This window comes from Ciconia boyciana, chromosome 2 (assembly GCF_034638445.1).
Source record: "Ciconia boyciana chromosome 2, ASM3463844v1, whole genome shotgun sequence".
NCBI classification, from domain to species: domain Eukaryota; kingdom Metazoa; phylum Chordata; class Aves; order Ciconiiformes; family Ciconiidae; genus Ciconia; species Ciconia boyciana.
This window is the reverse complement of record NC_132935.1, coordinates 132274548-132302299: the sequence shown is the minus strand read 5'-3', so window position 1 is coordinate 132302299 and position 27752 is coordinate 132274548. Positions and strand designations below refer to the sequence as shown.

The 27752-nt window shown below is 41.4% G+C and overlaps 1 protein-coding gene and 1 long non-coding RNA gene across 3 annotated transcripts in view; one reads left to right on the top strand and one right to left on the bottom strand.

The window, feature by feature from the left end:
- Positions 1-27752, top strand: part of LOC140648311 (uncharacterized) — an 80101-nt gene that overhangs the window by 9271 nt on the left and 43078 nt on the right. The window contains exon 4 of one of the 2 annotated variants that reach the window (XR_012041169.1): positions 21945-22235. The exons of the other annotated variant lie outside the window; for it this stretch is intronic. This is a non-coding gene — a long non-coding RNA (uncharacterized lncRNA). Of the gene's footprint in view, positions 1-21944; positions 22236-27752 lie in introns of those variants that run through there. 2 annotated transcript variants of the gene reach the window in all.
- On the bottom strand, positions 107-24164 carry SPMIP4 (sperm microtubule inner protein 4). The gene is given in 11 exon segments (XM_072854111.1): positions 107-669; positions 820-934; positions 2971-3062; positions 3278-3398; positions 4574-4662; positions 6896-7080; positions 8199-8228; positions 13950-14019; positions 16869-16886; positions 18826-18986; positions 24031-24164. Coding segments are annotated over 11 exon segments (1578 nt in total).

Sequence of the window (27752 nt, the reverse complement as noted above, 5' to 3'; positions counted from 1 at the left end):
TTCTCTTTACTGTTTGAATTTATTGTGGTTCTCTAGGAAAGGACAGACAGTTTGCATTGAGGTACTTTTTATTTGTTACTGTATTTTTAAAGGACCAAGGAATGTGTCAGTTAAAGAAATAAAAAGCATTGAAACCATAGAATTTGTGTCTCTTTCCCTCAGTAATGTTATCTCTGAGGTCTTTTGTCTCTCCTCTTATGGAATCATGAAAACGTTTTTGTGCTGGTATCTTAGAGAAGGAATGCTGCAGCTCCAGCAGTGCTGTCTGGCGCCGAGGAACCTCACAGCTAGGGATCCATTCAGGCAGTGCTGTCTCTCTTGGCCCGTCCTCTGGTCTCCATGCAGGCTGACATGCTTCTTGATGCCAAGGCTTGTGCAACGAAATTCTACTTTCCTCACTCTTTACATCCAGTGGTAAGCCTGGCTTACTTAGACTAACTGGGTTTTCCCATATTGTGTGTTGAGCCAAATGTCTGGGCTTGAAGTCTTCGTAGGAAAGGGAACGTGCAGATTTTGGAAGAAATTCAAGTTCAGGTCTTCCTGAAAGCTTCCCCCTGTACAATGCTTCTATTTGCAATGTGTCAGTGATTTTCTGAAGTTTGTTTATTGGCAGCCTTGTATCTAGCTAATGAATTTTCTGGTAGTATGTCTGAGACAGAGTGGCCTACTCTTGGCTCACATCCCATTTCTGGTCTGTGCTTTCTGTCACTTTACGCTGCTGACCTAGACTGGCCACTGTTTTTTTTTTACTCAGCATTGTGCCTGAGTACCTGGCTATGACAGTAAGAACCCTGAATAAAGGCAGAGGCATTTGAACACTGGAGGAGTACTGTTCTTGCTGAAATGATTCCTGGGGACATTGAACTTGAAGTAAACATGCAGTGTGCCCTTCAAGAGGTCTCACATGTGAGAAACTAGGCAGAAATGTTTCTTTCTATATGGAGGAAGTAACAGGATTTACAATGTCATCTAAGTCTCTTATTTTAGTAGGGACTGCTTATTTTAGCAGAGCATTGCCTGAGACTAGTGAAATGGCTCAGTTAGCCGTCTCCCAGGCAAAGGGAAGCAGCCCAGACATTCATTACTACCCTGCCATATAGAAAGCTTAGAGTCAGTCTTTATGCTTTGGAAAAGAAAATATTCTGCTCCAGTCCAATGTGTAAGATACAAATGGGTATAGATGTCTTGTGCTCTCTTTTCTTCTATAAGCATCTGTCTTCCCATTTGTGGTCTCAAAAGCAATATGATTGTATAAATGGTGACTTGCATTAGTGTGTTTTTAACTTCTTTCAGGAACTGTTGCAAGTGGGACTGAGGATGCTCACTGGCATGTGGCTTTTTAGTTTTCTCAACCACAGTTTGACCCACTGCCTGAATACTGTTACCCTGTATTAATCATTTGTACTGTTGAAGCTTCAGATACGGGTGCAGACTCAAAGCTGCATTGTATAGGAAATGTTCAAACATAAAGTACATTTGAGTCCTATAGCCAATTACTGCGTTGAACAATCTGAGTGTTTGATATTTAATGTATCTATGCTTTAAGTGGAATAATGTTGTTCAGATAAATCAGCATGGCCCAGGGTAGGCCTCTCCCAATCACACTTTGGAAGCCAGAGGGCAATAAAACTGCTCAGTTTTGAATTAATGTAAGCTGCTAGTTTGGATTTTCATTTCCAGAGACAAGCTGTTGAAAGTGTTCTTTAAAGTCTTCATCATCATAAAGCAAAACATTTGTTTCGTTGGAGAAAAAGCTAGACAGCTTTTCTATTTCAGATACAGGGATTCAATTCTCAGAAACTTGTAAATGCCATTTCAAAAGGGATTTCCTTACTTGGATTTTTTTTTTAATCCAGTAGAAAAAAACCAGGACAATTTGGGGACTTTTATCCAGGGCCATTTTTGGACTATAAGAAAATAACAGCATGTTAGTTGCATTGGTTCTTGTACGTCTGTGCAGTTTGAACCCAGAAGTGCTGTAAAGCCAGCAGTGCTGTGGAAGGGTGAGCAGGAATCCATTCCTTCTGTTTTACCTGCAGAATTGCTTAGTCAGTTAGAATAAATTAGACATGTATGTACTCTGCATGACAATGTGCAGGTGTCACTGAATGGCTTAAGTCATTACAGGTAATGATGCATTAGCAAAAAGCAGCTCAACTTGATTTGCTATGCTTATATTCCATGTTATGCTTCATTTGCATGAGTAGGATTTAATACAAATAGTATCTTTTCACTTTTATACAGGCCACACAGAATATAAAAATTGTTGAAGACAATAAACATGGAGGTTTACAGTACAGTTTTATACCTTCTTTAGAGTAAATCTTTGCATTAAAATAGAATCTGATAATGTTACTGATGCACCCTTAAGGAACAAAGGCAAATCACTCACATAAATGGAGGAGGACGAATCACAGAAACTCTGACAAACTTAAACTGGTATAGTTAGTAAGCAGGCAATAGTCTGAAATTTTAATAGGTCACTTATCAAATACACAATGTGTAATAAAGACAGTAGGTTGATGAGTTCAGTGGGGTTGTCCTGATTAACACCAGCTGAACATCTAGCTAACATGTTTCAGTCTCTGCAGTGCTGCACCATTCACATGAGAGCTGCCAACTTGTTTTATGGAGACTGTTACTCATACTTCTCAAGGCAAAAGGTCGTTTGAATTGCTGTCATGTGTTGGTGGCAACTTTAAATGATAAGATAAAAAATAAGCAGATAATCAGAATAACTTTCCCCCCTGCAAACCCTGAACAATTCATTAATCCATTACAGAAGTTCTGTCAACCAGCTGTGTCAGGACTGATTTAGTATACTGAACTTTTGCCTCTTTTAGAGTGAGCCTTGGCCTGCACTTAAATATTATCAAAGGGAAGGCTAATTCTGCTAGCTGAATCTGTTAATACTCTTGCCAGTTTTAGTTGTGGTGGAAGCATAAGATTCTTAGTAAATGCAGTACTTACTAGTTCCACGTCTTCAGCTAGTTCTCCAGTTAATCTGCCAACTGCTTTCATGTAATAGTTATCCAGGATAAGGGGATTCATAGGACCTCTTCCTTAATGGTGACGTATTTTATTGTCACACATTTTCATTGTATAGGAAAATCAGAATTAATGCACAGTGCCCTTGAAAAACCTCAGATAATGTACAGGTTTTGTGGCCTTTGCTACTAAATGACAAAAAATTAATTTCTTTGAGAAATTTAGGGGCTAACACTTTGTGGTCTTTCATTGCTATCACAAGTAAACTAATTTAACAAAAAATGCTTACATGTGAAGGTCTGACTGTATGTTGTGATCCCCAGAGCCCTTTCAGTGTTTCGTAGCATATTGGTTGTTCTTGGACAGAGGTTATGTTCTAGCTCTTTAAAAGTGGCGTTGGAGGCTACTATCTTTGGTGGATTTGGAGAGTACATTTGACCCTTTTCTTCAGCAAACTTAGGATGCTGAAGGATAAGAAGAAATAGGTAAGGTATAAACCAAAGATGTGTGCTGGATGGAAAAGGCTATTTTAAAGGTTTGAAATAACACGTGTCGCGTCGCCCTCCCCTCCCCCAATCATCTGTTTAGTAAATGCTAATAAAAGTAAAAATGTGGTGGAAAAATGTCTTCAGTACAGTATTACTACTCAAGTGGAAGATTCAACAGGTACATAATTCAGCTGAACTCAATTCAGATAACTTGGAATCAAGTTCTCCGTGGTAGCCATACCTAGGCAGACCATTACATGCTATATAAGCTTTCTTTCGTAGTCACAATTATAAACTGCCTTAAAATGGACTGCTGCTTATTGTTTCCCTTGCCATATCCGTAAGACTGTGTGTCTACAAAGGCTGTATCTTTCTTTGTTCACCACTGTTTTTTCCTACGCTATTCATGACTTTTATCTGTCATCAAACTTCAGGCTACATCCCTTTGGGAAGAGAGCTAGTGTTTAGGCAAGCTGAAGAATAGTAGAAACGTGATCATTCATGAACAAATTCATTCTTCTGTTTTATGGACCAGCCCGGTCTCCATCATTACAATGCGTAAGGCAAGGTTAGAGTCAAAGATCATCCACAAAGAGGACGTCTGTTTTCTTGAAGACATGGAAATAGAGACACCAGCCTGTCAGTATGTTGGCAGGACTTGTGGAGAGGTAAGGAGGAGCAAAGATCTACTGCTGCCCAAACCCATTTCTTTGAAGGGCTGCAGAGCATAATGTGGGCTTCTGAATGAAGCCTCCCCTCCCCCAAATGTATGGTCAGCAGCTGTTACTGCTGCTTCTTGTTGTTCTTGTCTCCAGAGCTACTTGGCTAGGTCCTATGAGACCTAGCTAGTACTTAAAGGACTTCAGTCACAGGACAGCCTGCTAGCTTCTGATCTTGTTTATATATTTCTGAGGTGGCTGAAAACTGTCTCTTAAGCTTTTCACTCTTTGTATGCATGATGCCTAATTCATGGTCTGCAAGTGTTTGGAACAGTACAGGAGCTCTCTGTGTAAAAATGTCTCCCATGAAAGAGATGCAGAGAAGTTTAATTAAAAAAAAAAGGCGGCATTTTGCTCTTTTCTGTATGGACTATGTACTTCGAAGTACGTGTGCTGTCCTGGCCAGTGCACAGCCTTCTTCTGGGAGTCAGAGGGAATACTGACAACTTCATGCCTATATGGATTACCTATAGGGGAAATATTTAACATGTTCTAATGGAACACCATTGATCAGAATGACAGATGGATCTGCATTTTAAACTGTTGACATATGCACACTATAAAGACAGCTGTGCTGGTGGAAGAGGCTCTTTCTGTAAGCTGCTGCTCATGTCTCTTCTACCTTGGGAGACTGACCTCATGGATCTGCAGACAGAACTCATCTTCACTCTTTTGGTACAAAATCAGCAGGGTTAGATCATATCACCCATCTAATTAGCATAAGTTAACCCAGCTGTCTTTTTGGAAGCACTCAGTGTGATTATCTGTACCACCAGATCTGCAAGGCTGGTCGTCTCAGGGAGAGAGGTGGTGACAAGCAGCTGAGGGCTGGATCTTATACCAGCTACAGCTGCCTCTACAGAAGGCCATCTGTCCATGTCCAACTGCAGGAGGTCTGGATTGATTCACACACCAGCAGGGAAGATTCTTACTGCATTTTCTATGCATGATTTTTAAAAATAGCAACAACAAACAATAAAGCTTGATGACTGTTAAGCTGTCTCTGTACTCACAATGTCACCATCAGAGGAATAACTGGGTGCTACTAGATGTCTTATAAAAATGAAACTGCAGTGCATGCTTGGAAGAGCTTAATTTCCAACCCTGGTTCTATAATTGCTTTTTCTCTCCAGCCTTTCTGCCTCAGTTTCCCCATTTACCTCACAGTGATGCTGTCAGCATTAACTACATAGTGGCTACTCTGAGTTTTGTAAAGGTGAGATGTAGAAAAGGCACAAAGCTTTTAAATACAACCTTCCAGTAGTAAAAGTCACCTGAGTGTGGTCTGGGTTGTCTGTACTCAACCAGAGATTTCTCCTTCAGTCACTGAGAACTGGAGTGTCCTGATATCAGAGGAAGTCAAACCATATGGAGGGAACAGCAAATGAAGTTAAAGTATTTTCTAAGTGCCAGTGGTAGGTGCCCCCTTAGCTAGTAATTTTGAGCCTGCTAAGCTTTTCTGTAAATAGGTCTTGGCCTCCAATGATCCTCCTGTTGTGCAAAAATAGGCTTTGTAAACCTACCTCCACACATGATTAGTGTTTCTTAAATTGACCAATGATCTGACAAAACTGACTAAAAATTGATACTCCTAGCATTACATATTCTGTGGAAAGATTTTGGGTTTGGATGGACGAATACTCCACTAAAAATGGCTCGTGTACCCAATTATATACAAAACTGTACAGCACTGTGCTGATAACTGGGAATGGCAGCTAATTAGGCAAATTGACCTCCTACTTAACATTGTCAGCTTTTACTCTGCTGCCAGTGTACGCTTTTTCTGTTTCACACAGTTATTGCCAAACCCTTCCTGGCAAGCACTGCCATGGTGCATACAGAGGTGCTGGCTTTCTCCTGTCCCAAATTCCCCATAACCCTGTGTGGTCAGCAGCTGCCCAGGACTCCTCATCAGTTCATGCAGGTCATCTTTAAAGTCTTCCAAAATGAAATACCTGTCAAAATCCCAATGTAGTAGAATGCTTCCAGGGAAAAGCAGAATAAGAACAGAAATTTCATGCCCCTTTCCTCCAATATATTAGGTAAAACACTCTCAGGGTAAAATGCTGCTGGGGTTAAAAACAAACACCTCATCATGGCTTACATGGTGTTCTGTAAAAAATGAATGTCTAGGGCTTCATCTCAGTCTTCGTAAGGGATAAGAGGAGTTGCTTTTTCTCCCTGGACCTTGTTCTACCGTCTGTGTAGTGATAAAATACTTTAAATCATTCATCTCTCATTTTCAGGGGTACCTCTGTTGTCCTCAGCAAAGGTATGGCAGGCATGACTTTGGCCCCAAAATTGCTAGTTTTTTATCCCACTGATGCATTTTTTTCCTTTCCTTTCCACTCTGTTGGGCTATGAAGAATTATTTGTCTGACAGAAGATACCAGGTACACTAAATAATCCATCTTGCTTTTGTGGCGATTAGCAGCTATGTTAATAGCTCTGTTGGCTTCTGAGGCTACAAGGTGTTCACATGAGTCAGGTTTATTCATCATTCTCAGTGCTGAGGTATCCTCCATGGAGACTGCAACTATCAGCACATAGAGCTCTAATTTAAGCCAAGATGCTTAGCTTGACCACTGATACATTCAAATTCTGACTCTGTTAAGCTTCAGTAGAAAAGAGCCGTGACTTCAGTAGTGTTTCTAAGTGAGTTTCAAGAATAAATGGTAAACCAACAGAGTGCGGTCGTACCTCTGGTCTTCCTCAGAACAACCACATCAAAAGCCTTGGTAGGGATATTGGGATAGAAAGGCTGATGACTGTTTGCATCGATCCCAGTGTCTTGATCCTCAGGTGATCTGAAGTTTGGGAATGTGGCGTACCTAGAGATGTGGGTCTGGTAGGGATGAGAGGTGGGAAATGGCAGGCACAGTGGTCTTGGGTTGGTTTGAGTTGGCAGGAAGAAGGACAGAAAGAAAGAGAATTTCCTTATTTTGCATTTCACAGAGTTTTAGCATTAAATATAACACTTTGCAAGAAGTGGGAGAGATGTGAGAATCAGAAAGGTGGTATCTTAGTTCTTTAATCCCCTCTTGCTTGCACCCTGCAAAGAATTCACAATGATGATTCACTTGCAGCTTTTGTACATAATCAGTCATACCAATTCACATTTACTTTTATGTGGCTTAAGGGAAGGAAAATGTGGACTTCTAACTCTTGCACAGCTCCAATTAATAGTAACTGAGTTTGTGCTTGTGAAATCAAAATTTGCCTCTAAGATGACCTTTATTTCTGGGAGGAAGGAGGATAAAGCCAAACTGGAGAGTTTTATGGGATACTGAAAACTGGGATTTCATGGAATGCCCACATTTCTGTGGTTGTTCTTTTCAACTTTCAGTTTTTCATGATAGAATAATTTAAAGACCTAGTAAAATCAAGGGAATCTTGAAATCTTCTGAGGAAAGTGAAAGCAGCGGTTTATTCCAGGAAGAGAGACTAGCATCCTGTTTGGATTCTTCTAAACTTTACCACAACTGCATACAGCACCTTACTGAGAGCAAACGCCTTTCCCCAATTGCTGTATAAAGCAAAGTCACAACCTTATACAGGAGCTAAATTAATTTCATTCCTGAGGCTGTGCATTGTGATGTAACGAGATGTCTTACCAAGCTGGGCTTTTCTGAGGCTTCTCTCTCATAAATCTGCTTTATACATACTTTAGATCCCTCAGCTGTGCTTGGTAGATGCTCCCAAACAATTTAATTCACATTAGGTAAAGAGGCCATGAACAACACAGCTGAGAAAACCCAATTATCCCATAGGCAAGTCAGCAAGATCAGTATTTGTTAGGAGAGTGGGTGTGCTAGGCAAACACTGCTAACCTGCTAAACCTAGCATTACATGCTTCATTCAAGAGAGAGTTTTTTGCCTAGTAGCATTGCTGCTGCTTATTGCCAAGGAACCTGCACTGTGCAATTATGGATGTAAGAGGAACAACTTGCCTTTTTATTTCATTAAGGAAAGATAAGACGTAATATAGGTGAAATGTACTTACTTAGCCAAACTGTCTGGTGGCTTACAAAGCCTATATTAAGGAAGAAAAATAATAAATAAGTTACCTGAAGTGACCCATGTTCATTTGCACCTCCCACATTTTATCTGAATCAGTGCAATCAATGTACATTAGGGACAAATCAGTGTGTAAGCAGCGCAGACAATATTCTTACTGACACCACTCATTCCATAAGGAATGTTTTGTGTTGCCAGGTTCCAAAGAGTGAAAAGGCACTAGGAACAAGTGATGTGCAGAATGTCTTTTTAAAAGGAGCGAGGGAAAAATCTATCCTCTTACACTTTTGTGTAATAAGCTCTATATTAATTAACAATGGTATGTGCTATTAGTAAAAATAAATCCTTTTATCAGTAATGCAAAACAGAAAGCATGTCTTGTTTCTGCTTGCAGAGAAAATACTTATTCATTCCATGCTGATAAATTATTCATATTTTACCATGGAGACTTATTTTATGCTTCAAATAAATTTTAAAAAAGCAATCAAAAGAAAACACTAACTTTAAAGGGCAAGAATTTCATCACTGAGGCTAGCTAAGAGTCTCTTGGCAATTGTACCAAGTCAGAAAAATGTCTAAGATTAAAAAATTAATTAATTTGCTTAGTGGTTCTTTGTGGTATAGTGAAAAAAAAAAAAAGCCTGAAAGACAATATTACTGGACTAATCTAAGTGGTTCACCTGGAGCTCCAAAATCTCATGTATTTAATGAAGAAGTCTTAATTACCAGGTCTTGCTTGAAAGGGTCTTTACCGTATATGGGTAGGAGAGATTGACTGCTGGTAGCCTTTTTTAAGCTTTATTATTTGTACAGTGATCAAAGTTTCTTGATTCTACAAGCCATATACCAAAATATTCATATTGCCCCCTCATTTTTCGCAGTGAGGAGAGGCATGTCCCAGATTCATTCCCAAGCAGGAGATGGTGGTAACTTCTCAGGGCTCCTCCCCTTGCTCAGTTTGAGGACAGAGCCCAGTGGGATGTTAATGGGTCCCATGGGAACTCCATCATTTCAGCCTTAGCAGTTCCTGTGGGAACTCTCCTCCTCCCACAGCTGGGGATTGCTCAGTAGCCTGGTTAATGACATAGCCATGGCATGGGAGCTGCACCCAAGCTCTGTTCAAGTGACCTGTGACTCAAGAGCTGCGACTTGGCCACTCCATCATTGAATTAGTCTCCGTAAAAATAGGTGTTGCACAGTTACAATGAGAAAATATCCCCCCTTGCTCAAAGAATTTAAATGCAGTCCTGTGCTTACTTCTTTCCATGCTGGCACGGGTGTTTTGAAGATAAACTTCAAGTGCCAGATCAATTTTGTTCACACATTCTGATACAACATGCAGAAGTCATGCATTTCATTGTGAAATCTGTGCTGTGATGCCATGGGACTCAGTGCAATCAACATGAGGTGTGATATCTCACAAGTTACCGTGACAGCATAACTCATGCCTCAACTGAGCTGAACAAAAGATCTACTTTTAATGTGTGATGCTACAAAGATAACAGGACTTAATCAAAGTGTTGGATTCTGACAACATTTGTATATTTTTACATTTATAACAACTTGGGACTCTGATTCAAACTTTGTGTCTGTCTTGAAAACAGAAAGCTTTTACAGAAATAGCCCTACTTACAGAACAGCAGTCTTTAAAAGTTTATTCCACAGATAACTTCTAATTGATTTTCCATTTCTACAGTTAGAACTGGTGCTGTATGTCTACTGGTGCTGTAGACATGAAGGAAAATACTTCTTAGTGTTTATTTTCAATTTACATTGTATTACAATGTGAATTATTACATTCTTCATTCCATTCATTGGACATATTCCTGATACAAATATGCAAAAATAAGGACAGTCAGTCTGCTTTGTGCTCTGGCATGGCAGAACTACTTAAGTACCTTTGTAGAGCACTGTTCATGATAACATCTAGACTTAAGGCAGCAATAAAATAAGGATGAACATGCATTTTCAAGACTCTGCCTTGATTTAGAGAAGCTTGGTGAGCTCAGGTTGTAACAGCCAGCAAAGCTTTGCATTTTCAAAGGTGGACAGTTGTCTAGAGTGTTCCTTATATTTTTAAAACTCAAACTGGGTAATCAAGCCTGAAGCCACCCAGAATGGATGGCAGTATAGAAAGGTGGAGCTCTGGCTGGAAAGGAAGAAAGGAATAGCAGCTTTTCCAAATTTGGCACTGAGATGCTTTCACTGGAGTTCTAGCAGACTTTTGCTGGAGTCTGCCAGTATCACACAAGAAAGAGTTGCCAAGTATTACGTTGTCTGCCCCTTTACGTTCAGTCCACAGAGGATATGGAGTCTATCAGTCTCTTGAAAAGAAGTCAGACTCAAGCTGGATGGACTTATGGTCCCAGTTTGGAAAGCCCCAGAACAAATCCAGGGAGTGATCCAGGTGGACACCATCCCATTTCCCTAGCAATGAATGCACTGTGGGCACTCATCAAACACTTTTTGATAAAATAGGCATAAACCAAGTTTCACATGAGAGAGAGTATCCTTATGGAAACACTGTCTTCACCTGCAGCAGTTCTGTGGCTCCGCTCCTGATGTAGTGCTGAGCACTGGGTGCGGGGACACACTTGTTCAGTAATGGTCAGAAAGACATATTGGAACCTGTGTGACCTTCATGAGGAGCTCCCACTTCCCACTATTTTCCTACTCTCCGACAAGTTGTAGGAGCCTCTGAAGAGCTGTGTCTTCTCTCAGGTGTGATGTTGGCCTGAGAGTGATGCAGTGTGGGGAACCTCATGACCTTCAGCTTCTTTTCTAGATCAGGCCAGAGAACTTTTTGCTGCTCTTGCCTGTTAATTTCCCATGTACTCTGTAAATTATTAAGAGAATAAGATGTATCAGTTTTGCCAGTTTTAACAGGAAGGAAATTATGACTGGAGAATAAAACATTTTGCATGTGTAAATTGTCCTTCTCTGCAGCCCTTTATTCTGGCAAAGGGAGACAATCACTTATCTTGCCTAACCTTAAAACGTGCTTGGTCAGGGAGCTGCAGGTCAGGGAACCACCAGGGGTCAGGGAGCTGGGGGACAGCCAGAGGAATGGAATTGCGGTGTGGCATGATAAACAGTGAAAGCAGATAAAAACCCACATGGAAAAAAGCCAGTTTTGGTTCATTCGGTGCTGTCACTGAACCCACCGAAACCTCATTGGTGTGACTTGTCTTTGGAAGGACAGCTGCAAATGCTCTAGCCTGATGTAGAATGAGTGTGTGTGTGTGTGTGTGTATAACTAGGGTTCTTGCCAATGGCTGAAGGGTGTTTTTCAAGGCCTTTCAGGATTTTTGCAGTCTTGTTTGATGTGAACTTGAGGACCTGTTACACCTTTAGATGGAAGGAAGCAGCTACTTTTCTCTAGTACATTTGACTGGGAGGACATATGTCTGTGGCCCACTGCTAATGCCCTTACAAAAGCACATCTGCACAACCCCAGTGATTCATTTTAGTGCAAAACTACATAAGGATATGTAGTGTGCATACTTAAGGCAAAGTCATAGTTGTCCCATGAAAGTGTACAGAGTTACTGCAAATGCCTGGTAATTCATTTCCCACAAAAGACAGTAATGGCTCAAAGCAGCCCTCGCAGGCTGTAAGGTAAATAAACTGAGTATTAATAGCTCCCAGGTAGGCCTGCAGAGCACCACTCGGAGGTTATTTTTCAGGAAAGGTTCCATGTGGCTGTCACCGCCTAATAGTCCCTGACAGCAGGAAGAGTATTTGCTCTGAAGGACCTTAGACTGTGAACGTGGAAGATTATTTTTGCGTGTGTTTCACTTTTTGTTTTAAAGCATATATTCTTTCCTTCTCTTTAAAAGTCTTTCAAAGACCAAGAAAATACAAACTTATAGGAGAAAAACATTGCTCAAACTAGGTCAAAGCATAGACCATAAAATATTTTTAGAGACACAGCATCTTTCACATTAAGACATAAGTGTAAAATAATGGAGAGAGTACATCAACGTGCTGTTGATGAAATATTCAGAGTCCAAGGTCATGTACTTTTCAGTATGTACGGGGGCAGAGTTTGATCTACTCCTGTGTAAAACCTCCTTCCTCCTTATACAGCTAGCACAAGGGCATAGAGTCACAGCAGTCCCTGGTTACTTCCTCTTAAGGAAGCAAATCCCTAGAAAGGTGCCATGAGTGCTACCTCAGCCTGTGTACATGGATGGTCCATTCTGGTGAGGAGCTGGCATGAGGAACACTCTTGCTATGAAGTGAATGGGTCCCAGAGCATCCTTAACCAAGAAGTGTTTGAGGTTTGCCAGCCTAGGAATTGCTGAAAACACAGAAGGCGTCCTACCCCAAACAAAGGGCAGTTTATAATTTAACCGTCTGTGTTTCTGCTGTTTCAGGAATACAGATATACATGTCACATAACAGGATGCTTATCTGACTAGCAAGTCACAGTGAACCAGATTATTCCCCAGCATCATTCCACTGCAGCTGATGGATTTTTCTTGGGGATGGATTAGGTAATAGAACCACCCAGCTTGACTGTGCCACATGAGAGTGCCCACTTTGCATGGATGTTGGTTTTAAAACAACTTTAAAGGTGCTCTGTTGTCTTACAAAAGTGCACGGGCCAGTTCTTGTCACTTAGTGCTTAGGAAACTTGTAGGAAGAAACTTGCAGGGAAACTTTCTACTTACTTGTATCTTGTAATCAAATTCTGCAGAAGCAGCACAGCCAATGCCTCTACTATGCACTGCTGGTCAAAGGCCATAAGCTGTCCCAGTAAAAAGGAGTTTTGGTTCATACACTCTTGTAGTTAACCAAACTCACTTCTGCTTATGCTGCATGCTGTAATGAGGTAATAGAGAAGCCTGCAAAAAGCAGTGGGCTACAAACAGCAGGGTTGCAGGTTTCCTTGTGTAACTTCTGTGGCCTGCTTACAATTAGCTCTCCTGCTTTTCTAGAGTGTGAGTTTACACTAAATGAGGAGCAGGTACCTCACATGCAAGGAGGCTAAAAAGAGAGAGGTAGGGTCAAACAACGTCGCTCATAGCCCTATAAAGATAACTGACAGAAATCGTTGCAGAATTATTCTCAGGTTTCTAATATGGTCTGGCTGTCAATACTAATATGAGAGGTGTAACTTGTTCATTTTCTGCTTTTGAAGAATTTACATTTACACTTTAAATTACATTAATCTAAAATCTCAGTCGTTCGATCAACTTTAAGCGTTTTGCTGGTGCCATCAAGTGGCAAAATGTTGGACTGCAGAACTCCAGCAGCATCCAAAGTCACTGATTTCTCTTGAACAGCAGCAGTGAGGAAAACAATCCTTGCCAAGCCTCCTCCAAAAATATATCTATATATACACACCAGAAAAATGGAGTGAAATACACATGGTGTCATGGTTACTTGAGTTACTTCAGTTTAATCTGGATTCTAACTAGTAGAAAGGCTAATATTTTTGAGTATTACAAGTTGATAAGTATGGACAACCCATAAAGCAAACTCAGAGACCTTTGTTGAAGAGATACTAAACTGAAGGGGCACAATGCAGTATTCTGAATTTCCTTCCCAACTGTGTTTGCTCTCCTTTGTTACTAGCTAATCCCTTTTTACAGAACATGGCCCTTCAGATTTCATATCGTATCTGCACTTCATATCATATGTGAGTAATATCACTAGAGTGGAACAAATATTCAGTTTGCTGTTATAGTCACTAAAGTCACAATCTGATTAACTCGCAGTTTAAACTTACAGCTCATCATTCATACTCGCATCACTTTTTTTCAGCTGGGTGACATCACAGTACTGCTCAGTGGGAAGGCCTCTGTGCAAAGAGAAAACATAAATGTAGAAAGCTTATGCTCTATTTGCTTATAAAAATCCAAATCAATTGATATGTTTTTGTCTTCATTTCTCAGATAACTCTTAATATCAAAAATCATAGATGCTACCAGTGTGGAAATCTATCCTCAGTTTCAAAATCTAAGTCACGCAGGGCTGGATTTTGGAGGTTGCTGAGCACCCATGTCTGAATCCATAGTTCCTGAGAATGCTGAATATTTCCTTCTCTGAAGGCCTGGCCCTTACACCTCCTCACCACGCACCCCAAACACTCAATAGGAGCTGTAGGAATGCCTTGAATGGGTGCAGGCTCCAACTTTTGATCCTATAAGGAGTTAAGTTATTCCTACGTTATGGGGATCACTTTCAGCTCCTTCTGATGCCAAAGGAGTCCCAGAATCCAGCCAAACTGCATGGTCCTTTTCACTGAAAAGAACCTGAGGAGAAGACAGCACCATACCTGTCTTTGAGTTTAAACAATGGAAAACAAAGCAGTTAGTATGAGACATCAGGGAAAATAATACCAAACACAACAGAAGAGAGAGCAAATGGGAGTGCCAAAATGAAGGAAATGCAGTTGGAAAAATCAGCCATAACCAGTGAGATTTTCCTCGTATTAGAAATAGCCTTATAGTTCTGGCCTGGCCTTGCTAAAGCTGAGCTTGACCCAAAGGGTCTAATCAAGTGTCTGTTGCTAAAAGGAATGGGTGGCCTTAATTGCATGGCTGAAGAAGAGATGTTGGCTGCAAGAAAGGGAGAGAAATGATGCTGAATCAGAAGGGATTTGTTTGACTTTTATGGCTGGCTCAATGGGCTCCCAAGGCTTGGGGTTATAGCACAGCCCAACGGGATTGTGCTCATAATACTCTGGGTCTAACCATGAGTTCAGAATGGTTATTGTCTTCTCTTTCCTCTTTAAGCACTTTCCCACATTAGCATTGTCCAATGTAATGCATGCTTCTGTGCCACAGGTGCTCTCAGTTGAGCAATGCAGGCATCTATGGTCAGACTTAGCATTCCAGCTTTTGTGCAAGGCTGTGTTTTCAGAAGTGCTAAGCACCTCTGCCTTAAACTAAACTCACTGAGAATTCCCTCCTCCCCTCTCAGCCGCATCACACCACAGTAGTACCCAACTTCCATCCTGGAGGCCAGGTCCCGTGCACCCTTCTGACAGGATAGCTGGTGCTGAGGGTGCTCCCTTATGACAGACTGTGCCACAGGAGGGTGCTACTATGGAGCAGCAATGCTCACTTTAGAGCCAAATCCAGGGATTTAAGAGGTCTGAATGCTGATTTGGGATGATCAGTGCATAGGTAGGATTGCCATGACACAAATTCTCTTTCCAGCATTAAAATGAAGACCTACTAACCTGGAAATGCGTAGCTTTTGCCTAGTTCAACTACTGTACTGTGAAGATGCACTTTTCACTGCTTCTGTGTTTGATGCATGTGGGTGGCATGGGTCAATAAGTAATACATTGCAATTGAAGTCTTTTGGAGCAGTGCCTCTGCAAAGTGGCAGTAGCTGCATCTGTAGAAGGACGCCTTTTTGTTCCTTGTACTTACTTTGAATCAAGAGGTGGATGACTTTCGCATTGTAAACTGCCTCTCCCACTCAGAAGAGCATGTGTAGTTGTAGTAGTTTGGCTGTAACTTGGAGAGGGGCCTGGCTGTGGGTGATCTCCAGAGATCCCTTCCAACCTGAACCCCGCTGTGACTCTACCGCTCGGAAAAAGCAGCTCTCATGAGCTAGCTGTTCTCCCTGTGCTCTCCCTGCACCCTGGCATCTGCTGGGTAGCACTGGGCATCACTTCATTTCATTTTCCTCTTAAAGCCAGCTTTGCCAGCCCCTTGTTTCTCATGTAACAAAAATTCCTTTGGGTTCTGTAGTTTTATACATAGGAAATTTGCCAGCATGTGTAAAAGATTTAGTTATGTAGGGGTGCACTGGAAAATATATTCTTCACTCTATTATCATAAAATTTCACAGACGTCTTACAAAATGACTTAAAAAATGAAGCACAAGCAAACACACCCCTCTTAGCACTAGTTTTAGAACCACAGAGTCTGTGACTCTGGTGCTTGCCCTGTGTACTGTGCTTTCACAGCCCAAAGTCCTGCACATACATAGAAAATACCGGTATCAGCATAATCTAATAATGTCTTATTTACTAGCAATTCTCACTGTGGATATTTGTTTTATTTACAAGCTGTATTATAAACATATTTATTTAGGCTTCTCATACTTCCCCTATTGAAATTTGTGCCAGTGCTATCAGAGGCACAGCCACAAAAATACTTCATTTCCATCTTGCTCAATTCATCTTTCTCCCCTATAACTGTTTGCACTAGAGTAAGTTTCTAATTAATTTCTAGCCTGTATCTCTGGTAGGTTTCATTGAGATCAGTGAAGGTGGTGCCGTTGGGGATACTGTAGCTCTTCTACTTACCTGGAAGCTAATCTGTGTAATACAGAAACTTAGTGTGGAGGAAAGGCTACTCTAATTTGCCCCTACAATAGCACTATCAGGATTGTAAGCATCTGGCTATGCTCTGAACAATTCTTCTGCAGTATCACTACTGTGAGGGTTGCCCAAGACAAACAACAAATGGATGTCATCAACATGGGTTTATAAAGTAGCTTGCAAACCTTTTCTGCCTTTCTGACTGCTAAGTTGGTTTTCTGAGATGGGGCATGTAGTTGCTGTGACTCATCTGCCTTCTCATTACGTACTATGCCTGAGTTGGCCAAAACCTTTGCTTGCTCGCAATGTGAGTGTAGGAATGTAAAGACAGCTACACAGACTATATGCCACCTAGGCATTTTCCACCTTGTGGAAAAGGGAAGGCTTGTTTCTGGACCTCTTTTTCTTTTCAGAGTGGGGTTCACTTGGATGGATCAGGGGCTCTACACTAGTGTGCCTGGACAGCAAATAATCCAAGGGATTGCATATTCAGAAAAGAAAAATACAAGAGCAATGAAAATTCTTGTTTCAAGCTCATTATACATTCTTGCACCGATCCTGTCACTGTGGGATCACAGCACCTTGTCCTGCTCCTGGGATGGAAGTCCCATCAGCATCATTTAACAAGAGCAAATTTGGATTCTCCACCTGGGACGGGGTAATCTTTGTTATATGTACAAACTGGGGGATGAGAGGCTGGAGAGCAGCCCCGTGGAAAGAGATCTGGGGTTTGGGTTGATGGCAGGTTGAGTATGAGTCAGTAGTGTGCCCTGGCAGCCAAAAGGGCCAACTGCGTCCTGGGGTGCATCAAGCACAGCATAGCTAGCTGGTCGAGGGAGGTGGTTGTCCCACTCTACAATGCACTGGTGCAGCCCCACCTCGAGTACTGTGTGCAGTTTTGGGCACATCAATATAAGAAGAACATCAAACTATTAGAGTGTGTCCAGAGGAGGGTGACCAAGGTGGTGAAAGATCTCGAGGGCAAGACTTACGAGGAGCGGCTGAGGTCACTTGGTTTGTTCAGCTTGGAGAAGAGAAGGCTGAGGGATGACATTGCAGTCTACAACTTCCTCAAGGAGGGCAGCAGACGGGGAGGTGCTGATCTCCTCTCTCTGGTGACCAGCGACAGGACATGAGAGAATGGAATGAAGCTGCGTCAGGGGAAGTTCAGGCTGTACATTAGGAAAAGGTTCTTCACTGAGGGGGTAGTCAGTCACTGGAACAGGCTCCTCAGGGAAGTGGTCATGGCACCAAACCTGTCAGAGTTCAAGGAACATCTGGATGATGCTCTTAGTCATGTGGTTTAGTGTTAGGTAGTCTTGCAAGGAGCAGGAAGTGGGACTCGATGATCCTTATGGGTCCCTTCCAACTTGAGATATTCTGTGATTGTATGATCATTTTACAGAGAGGCTAGTTCATGCTAACGCAGAGGAGAGCAAGGACAGGACGGCCTATTTCCAGTCTTTGAGTCATGTTTTAACCCTTGGACAGCCATGCAGATGCCTAGTCTGCATCTTCCATTCCTGTTCTTCAGGGAAGCCTGCAGGGCTGCAGGCTATCCTTGAACTTCTCCAAGTCAGCCCTAAGCAGCAACATGTTCTGCCTTCAAAGCTTTCCTGTAAGTCAGTAATGGTGATTTGAAACCTACCTGAGTGTCTGAACAACAGAGGTTTGGCATCATTGTTTGCCTATCTATCAGCTAGTCAGTCTTTTTTTTTTTTTTTTTTTGACTAATGCGATCATGATGAACTAGAAGTTTTGGAATTGGTTTCAGTGGAAGTGGCACCAACCCCAATATATTCTGAAGAAGAAATTGGTTGTCGTAAGAGGCTAGGAGAAGGAGTCCTGACTCTGAAAGCATACCCCAGAGCTCTTCCCCTCAGCTGCTGTCTAGACAGATTTATTTTACAACAGCTTTCTGAAAAAGCTGAGCACTGACTTTTCATGTTTATGCTTATGGGATTTGTAAATTAGGCCAGTAGTGACATTTTTAAGGTCAGGAAGGGTGTTTGGGACAACAGCCAACAGTAAATAATTATCAAATGATTGGGAAAAAAAATGGAAATTTGGAACTTAAAGTGTTTCAGCAAAACACTGTGTGGAGATTTGTGGGTACCAGTATATTCCCACATTAATATTTAGGGCATTGTGAAAAGAGTAGAAGCTTAAATTGCCCATTTTTGGAATACAGATGTTTGCACTGATGTCTACAATTGCTGTCTAACCTGTTAGCTGCCTGTTGCTATTCTTGTTAAAAACACTTCACTTCAGCATTTTAACTGTGAGAAGTATATGTCTAGCCTACCTTGGCCAAGCAGGCCACTACCACTACCATAAGATTGATGTCCTTTAGCAAATGTACATGGAGACTTATCCTTTGCCCTGTTGTCTTCTGGCAGTACAGGTAGTGCAATTCTTCCATGCTCCCTTTTTGCTCCCCAGGGAAGCTTGCAGCAGTGAAGGGATTCCCTGAACTCTTTATATCTGAAAGAAAAAAAAAACCAAGATGTCCTTTAATGGCAGCAACAGTGATGGTTACTTGAAATCTTAAACAATGACAACTTGGCTTTATTTTCTTGGCTCTGAGTTACTCAGCCTTATTCTGGGTAATGCTATTGTGGTGAACTGTCACTAGGAGAGGTAAGTACAATGGTGATTGACAATTGTTTAATGAAGGTTGAATCAAGTCTATTATGTTTTGATCAGTGAGAGCAAGAAAGAAGGTGATAGATACGTGCAGCATGTACATCTTACAGTGTAATTGAGTCTCAGCTGCCAGCACATAGATACCTGCACTGTCGCTTCAGTACTACGTAAGTGGCATATGGACAGCAAATATATGCAATGGCACAGATGGAAGCTTTAGCATCTAATTCCCACTGATTTCAGAATTTGTTATTTGTGCTTTTGAAAACCTCCCCTCTCCATCTCTAGAGAGGGGTGAGAAATGTTACTGTTTAGTAGCTGTAATTCACACTGAATGCAAGCTGTGTCAGGCACTTCACATGGATGTGCTAGTGGCTGAGGATATTCAGTCCATTTCCATACATCTGTGTCATTTGAAATCAAGCAGTTCAATGTGTTTAGATGCATGTTCACCTCACATAGTTTTCGTTTCCAGTGTTGTAAAGATGGACATCGAACTCACTGAAAATGTAAAGCTTCCTTTTCTTTTGGGTGGCAGCAGTTTTCCAGTCAGGAGAATACATGCACAGCCAACCGCCTTCTTATTAAGGAGATAAGTCCTGCGAGGAGCAGGGAGTTGGACTCAGTGATCTTTATGGGTCCCTTCCAACTTGAGATATTCTATGATTCTATGATTCTATAAGAGCCAAAGTGAGTGATTTAAATTTGACTTAGTTGTCCAGGATTTTCTGAAAACCTTATCAAGGAAGTAATGAACTGTTGTGGTATGTGATGGGGATGGTCACCCTCGGGATGTTTTACCGGTGTGCTGTCTTCATTCATATGAAACCAGAGCTAGTGATGTTGAGGTGAATGGGTTGGGAACCAGCAGCCATGTCTGTGTTTGTTGTCAGCCCTTCCATCACTGAGTGGCCCCAGTTCTTGCTTTAGCTAGACCTCATCTGTACTACCATCTTTTTCTGATATTGGGTGTTTCTTTACTGATGAGTGAAGAAGCTGGACATGGCAGCAGACCAGTAGGAGTGCCTTTGTTGACTGTGGTGTAGCCACTGCACTGCTGTCACAGCACAGGCTGTGGTGAATCATGCAGATATTCCAACTCACTCCCAATTACCTTGGTTTTCTCTGCCCTGTGCTCCAAAGTATGGTGTTGCTCTAGGTTTCTGGATGTGTGATTCCTGATGGAGTGAGGTGTATCAGCTAAAGAAATCTTTGTTTAAGCAGAGAGGTTATTAAGCTTTGCTAGTGTTGATCATTACTTTGGAGATTGAGGGAGAGGGTGTTTTTATTAAGCTATATTGGGGAAAAGTGCCACTCTGGAGGTACTAGCTAGATTCAGGCTTACAGTGTTTTTCAGGTGTAAGGTTCCCCTAATTTTGACTTCATCTTACATTGATTCAGAGGTAATAACATCCCTGAGCCCACATCTCCTAAAATGTGAGGGGAAGTAGGCTCATTATTATGTGTCTATGAGCATTTCAATGAGCATTACAATTCTGACCTTTGTTATGAGTATAGGCTTTTAAGGAAGAAAAAATAATGGCTATAAAAACTTCTTCTCAGAGTACATTTAGACCCAGACTGTGGCAGACTCCTAGATACCTAAACAGATCTTAGGGAAATCTATGGGAGAGACCATGATCTACAAGACACAGACAGTGCTGCTGTGTCGTGTTTTGTTCTCTCTGGTTTCTTCGCAGTGTGGTGCCCTCCTGTCATGTAGTTCCTTCCGTGTGGTTCAGCACCACTCTGCTGCTGCCTGATGCTGTTCCTTTATCCATTTTGCCAGGGTGCAAAGGGCAATAAATTTGTATTGTACAATGAACCAAAATAAGAATATGATGTGTCGTAGATTATCAGAAAGCTTTTCTGGTTTTAAGTTTCTGAAGGAACTCAAGCATCCATTTCCTAAGTTCTGTCTAAAGCCTCGTTTCCCCAGTCTGAAAGTAGGCAGGCAGATGCCAAGTCACCTGCATGGCTGTGGTGTTTGTATTCATTAAGCCGACTCTCAGTGGAAACATTAATAAATCATTCCTGTTGACTGCTGTCTATAGGTTACTGACTTGCAGAATCTTAGACAGAAAAGAGAAGCATTGCACACAAAGGTCTGATCATCCAATTCAGCCCAAACAGGGCTTTGTTAAGCTTAAAATGTTTCCACATCTCCTTCTCACAAAGAAACATTTATAGCTGCCATTGATCCAGTGATATTGAAGATCTCAAGGACACAGAAAAAAATGTCTCTGCCCAGAGACTGTCAAATGAGGGATAGGGTGAACAAAGTTTTAAAGAGTGTGTCATGAACAATCCTTAAGAGTCTCAGCAATATAGTCAATGATTTAGTAGAGACTATTACCATTTCTAACTTCCACAAGTGTAGACTTGTTCTGAATTCTGACAGCCAACTTCCAGCTTTCTGGCTCTTTTGTTCTACAAGAAAAAAAAGCTAACATTCTGGGATCAAAACATTAGTTCACTAGTGCCTCCTTTATTTTTAAAAAGTTACATTTTTCCCTTCAAATTTGTTTTGTTGGGGGGAGCTCAGAGTGTATGAATACAGTGTCTTAGATTGTGAGCTTGTGAAGGGCTCCAGTAACTCATTTGATCAGTGCATGAAGCCAACACATCTGAGGGGGAGTGTTGCCACAGCTTCCAGAAGGTTTGTGGAAAGAGAGTTCTTAGAGGGATAGGATGAGGACCTGCCTCTCTATGAGTTCACATAGGGTGCGTTCACACTGGCATTTGGATCAGGAGTGCACTTTTGACATGAATCTCCCAATGGTCTCTATTTTGCAGTGCCTTGGTCTTAGAGTACATGAACTGGGTTCCTTCTGGGTGAAATTAACTGGAAGATGAGCTCCAGGAATGCACCAGGAGGGCACCACAGCCACAAATGGGCCCTCAGTCCCTGAAATCACACTAGAGGTAATATGAACTAAAGAGCACCTGAAATGCATTTTTTCTGGACCTCAGATCCTCAGCACCAAGTGTTGCACTCTCCACATCTTCTCCTGTAGTTCACAATACTTGCCAACGTAGACATAGTCACTGAGCAACATAGTGATTTGGAATTCCGTGAATTTTATGGGGGGTGGGAAAGGCTGAACTTTTTTTAATTAACTCTTGCCCAATAAACATATAGATAACTATATACCAATAAATGTATCAATAACTATATACATCATCTTAGTATATCAATGCTGAATCTGACTATCTGACTGTAGGGTAAAATCCTTATGGTACCTTCTTTGTATATGTATAACCTAGCATTATACAAATACACATACGTGCCTCTGGTTATTCATGGGCATTGTTTATCAATGCAAATATTGGTAACAAATATTCTAGTCCAAGATAATAATGTAATAAAATTCATGCATGCAGTATCTTTAAAAGCTGAGAATAACTGTGTTCTATTTATTTATTTGCTTGTAATTATGGGACTAGAAAAATATGCACCATTTAAAAAACATGTATGATATTGTAAAACATGCAGCCACCCTCTTTTCAGGTATAAATTGGTGAGTTCATGTGAGTGTGTGTTTACGTTAGCAGAAAAATGTAGCTTACTGCCTGTATTACAATACAGATTTTCCTGTTCACAGAGAAAAGAAATGTTATGATCCGACCATGCTTATTTCTTGTTTGTGTTTCAGTGTTGGGTCTAACATAGTTGTAATCTGAAAGATGCTTTGCTGGTGCGTTCAGATCCTGACATCGCAGTCCATTCTGAGCTTAATTTTTCCTTTTGCTGGGTATCCTGTGTAGACAACATGAATCTTTCCTGTACATTTACTAAAATTTAGATCAGGCCTATAATTCAGTAAACTTTCAAGTCTGTCAATAGTTAAAACAGTTCAGATGGAAATTCACCCAAATTCCTGTAATGCAATGAATACAACAAAAACTTGCCTCAGGGAAGATACGTAAGTGGGAGGCATCAAGACACAGTTTGACAAGTGTGATAATCCAATAATATCAAAATACTCTGAGTGGAATTCATATGTTGGATATGAGACATTACAAATAATGGAAGAAGTTAGCAGTAGCAGTAAACCAGAAGGCTGTCAGTAAGATGGAAACTAAGAATTGATTTTGCTAACAAAAGAAACAAAATCTCACGTGAAAGACACTGGAGGACTAGAGGCTAACTCTGGAATCTGTTATGTGTGTAAAAAATTAGAAATTTAGATTAAAAAAAAAATGTCATGAGTACTGAGCACCATGGAGGTTCAGCTTTACAGAACTTTAAAAACTGCAGGAATTCTGCTATATCCTGCCCCTTAGCTAACAGTATAATTTGGCCTGTAAAATATAGTAAAAATGCATTGGTTCCTGAAACTTCCTGATTACACATTGATGACTATGAAAGCAAAATGCAAGATTCCTGTAATTTTAAATTTTAATTTTAAAGTTTATCTCAGTAATTCTAGGTCAAACTGTAATCTAGAAAAAAAAAAGAAGTTCAAAACAGGAGTAGATCAAAGAATAACATGATAAGTGTTGGTGATTGGTTTGGGAAATATGTTCATTTTTTCCAAATTAGAAATAAAATATACATCTTGTTTTTATTCTTTATGAAAGTTATTTCAGGAGATTTTGATCTGTAAAGCCACAGTATAACGTATTTTAGCAGTCCTCTTTTTAGGTATAATCAACGTATTTGTATCTTAGCAGTCCTCTTTTTAGGTGTAATCAACGTATTTCCCAGGGAACTGACAGACTATTGCACAAAGTAGAAAACGTTTTGTTTCATTAAAACAAAAAGAAAAAACTGTGTCTTGCCAGAAAAACATAACCATTAGAAAATACTTATGGTAACAGCAAACGGATATCAAATACTTCTAATGGAATCATTTACCTTTACGAGTTCAGTTCTTACCTGTCTTATGAGACAGTTGGATGAGAATGAATTTGAAGTGGAGTTAGTACCTCATTGAACACAAAGGTTCTTGATAGGATTTCAGTTCCCTCAATTTCTCTATAGTAGTGGGGCAGGTCATGCAGCAGCATCATGTTTTGTGTTTGAGCTTCTAGGGGAAGATACAGGGATAAAATACCAAATATCAACGGTTTTGTTAGTGCATCTGGATGCTAAGGAGGAAAGATAGATGAGTTCTGCCTAATTCTGGCAAGTGTCCACAGGAAACAATGATTGCTTTTACTACTGCTACTGGTTATTTGTACCAGCTTACAAAATAAAACAAAAAAAAGGCAGATTAAAGATGTGTGATACTGTTGCTTTGTATTAGATACTGTTGCTTTGTATTACTGATAAACAGAAGCTAGAAATAAACTTTCAAGTAATGGGAGGAGAAAGTTTGGACTTGCACTCAGAAAGTCTCACTTGTGAAAGTCTAATTTGGTGAATTTGGATTCACTGTAAAGTTCCAGTCCCACTCTGAAAAGGATGATATTAAATCCATGATACTTTTAATAGAAAATATTTTTTTTCTTAAGTGCTGTGATTTTTGTCTTTCTACCTCTGTGCCAAGAAGAAATGCTTTAGTCCTCCTTTCACTTGAGTGAATTTGTATTTCAACACTGGTTGATTAGCTCTTTTTGAGGAGAGGTGCTATATTAGGTCAGTATAAACCCTTCTGCTCTCTAGAACGTCATGCAGGCATTTATATCTGAACAAGTTGCCTCTGTTCTGAGCTGCTCTGTAGTGCAAGAGAAAAGCACCAGGACTTCTACTTTCTACCCAGTGAAGCTCTGGTTCACAGCATTGAGAGTCTTCTCTCAAAAAACACCAGCAACTTCTTAGATAAAGTATATGAAGCAGCACTACTGCTTCCTCCCGCCACGAGCCAGCAGAGCATTCCCTTGTATCTGTGCCCTGCTTCTTCTGGGAAAATCCTCCATTTTCCTGAGGGAGCCCTCAGGAGCCTATTTGCTCTATGACAAGCCCAGCAGGGGTGTGTAATAACGTTTAGTAGAAGTTCACAGGTACAAAGGTGTCGTGGTTTAACTCCAGACGGCAACTAAGCTCACACAGCCACTCGCTCACCGCCCCCCCCCCCCCCCCCCGCCCCGGTGGGATGGGGGAGAGAATCGGAAGAGTAAAAGTGAGAAAACTCATGGGTTGAGATAAAGACAGTTTAATAAGTAAAGCAAAAGCCGTGCACGCAAGCAAAGCAGAACGAGGAATTCCTTCACTACTTCCCATGGGCAGGCAGGTGTTCAGCCGTCTCCAGGAAAGCAGGGCTGCATCATGCATAACGGTTACTTGGGAAGACAAACGCCATCACTCCTAATGTCCTCCCCTTCCTTCTTTTTCCCCAGCTTTATATACTGAGCGTGACGTCATATGGTATGGAATAGCCCTTTGGTCAGTTTGGATCAACTCTCCTGGCTGTGCCCCCTCCCAACTTCTTCTGCACCTGGCAGAGCATGGGAAGCTGAAAAGTCCTTGACTAGTGTAAGCACTACTTAGCAACAATTAAAACATCAGTGTGTTATCGACGTTATTCTCATACTAAATTCAAAACACAGCGCTATACCAGCTACTAGGAAGAAAATTAACTCTATCCCAGCCGAAACCAGGACAAAAGGGAAGCACTGAATTCACTCGGCTCTCCACAAGCTGTGACAAGGCTCCTTTTGACTGAAAACCAATAGCTCATCACATGGAGAAGGCTGAGAGGCCTTTGGTTTACCTCCTTACATTTTCAGTTGTACCTTTAAGCCCCTTCTGCATTACTCTGCACTTAATGGTCTGCTAGCTTTTGGATATGGATCTTATAATGGCAAGAGGAGTCTGAGGAGAGTCTCAAGGAGAAAGGAGCAACATACATTCATCTCACTGGTACATGTTTGCTATCCTGACTTTGCCAAAGCTTTGACAAAAAGGGTGTTTTGATCAAGCCCTCTTCTTCTCAGGCATATGTCAGTGAAATGCAAAAGATTTTGCTTTGCCTTATTAAAATAGGAAACTAATTTGAAAATATTTGAAATATGTTATTCTTCTATGATGTCTGGGGGTTTGGGCCATATGTATTGTAAGAAAAGAAGCTGATGTAGCATGTTCAAGTGAAAAAATTCAAATGAATTCTGTAATGCTGGCAGTTTCTAGAGTGTTAGGTGATCTGCTATGGTACCTACATGAGCACTCTGGGAGTCTTATACTGATGACTCAGATTCAAGTACTACTGCCTTGCAAAGAGAAAAATGTTCAGAGTGAGTTGTGATTCACAATCTGCAAGTGGGCAAGAAACAGAAGCCAGACTTTTCTTCCAGCAGGACTGCTGTGGTTCTGTAATGTAATGCAGTTCTGAGTCCACACTGTTCAGACCCTAGCAGAATTTCCTCTCTATCCAGCTTGATTAACCTTTCTGGGAAATGTATTTCTGGCTGCCACAATTACAGCTGGGGCCTATGACTAGTAGCTTTTTTTGCCACTGCCTGTTGCACATATAGGGCGGTGTCACAGTTCACAGCTTCTCTTTGCAGCTCCACAACAGCAACTGTGCGCTGAGGCAGGGATCTATGCCACCGATTTTACTTCATCAGTCTCCTGGCATTTCCACCATTGTCCATAGCACCAGATCGTGATCTGACTGGATTCAGCTCCAAATCCACAATGTACATACAGACTTACACCCATCTGCAGTCTTACGCATCATACCAACACCAGCCCCACTGATAGGTAGCAGTCCATACCCCCTCATCAAAAGGGTTCTGAACATATACATCCCATGTCCCTGCAGCTGCACTAGTCCAAAGCCACCACACAAATCATAAAACCTGCCTTCAGCTCCAGAAACATAGTTCATTGCACAGCGTTTCCAGGTGGCTGGCTTGGGAACCTCAAGTTCCCAGCCCTTGACACCTACCTTTAGCAGCAGGATCCAGACCAAAAGTCAAGGCATCCCTATGAACAATGCTCTCTGGACACAGTCCAACGCATGCAGAAGGACACCCACTGTCTGTCCAGTTCTGTTCACTGGGAAACTGGCCCAATTGCTTGGCAGAAGAAGCCAAGGGGGTTATAGCTCAGTGAGGCCACTCAGGCTAGAGGGCTGGCAATAGATAGGGGAGGATAACAGAAGGAGAAAGATTATGAAGTCAGGTGGAGCCAGGTGCTGGCAGGACCGAAGTCCCAAGTCCTTATTGATCCAGGGGAAATCACCCACAAAGGAAATGACTAGTTTCCAGGATGATGTCTCTCCAAAGCAGGTAACACGATTGTTCACATTTCAGCCCCAGAGCTTTCAGAAATCCTCAGCTAAGAGAATGAATTATCTCACTATATGCCTTTTCATGAGGAAAAGCTTCTCGTGGGGGGAGGCGGGAAGGTACAGGAAAATGATACATTTATGTCCTGAGGAATTATACCTAAGTAAAACTTCATTTCTAAATGTAACAGCCTTTCAAATACGTGTTTACGAAACCCCAAAGAAACCCTTTGTGTTACAAAACCCTTTATTCCAAAGCAGGAGACAATATCTGGGGAGTAGCCCCTCTCCTCCCAAGCTTTATTGTCCGTCTGTCTTCAGAAGACACAGGGAACTGCGTAGAGCAGATCTGTGAACTAAGCCTGCCTTCTCATTCAGTGCAGTGCACTGTGAGTGTGCTTTGGCCTGTGTTCTGGTAGTACTTGAC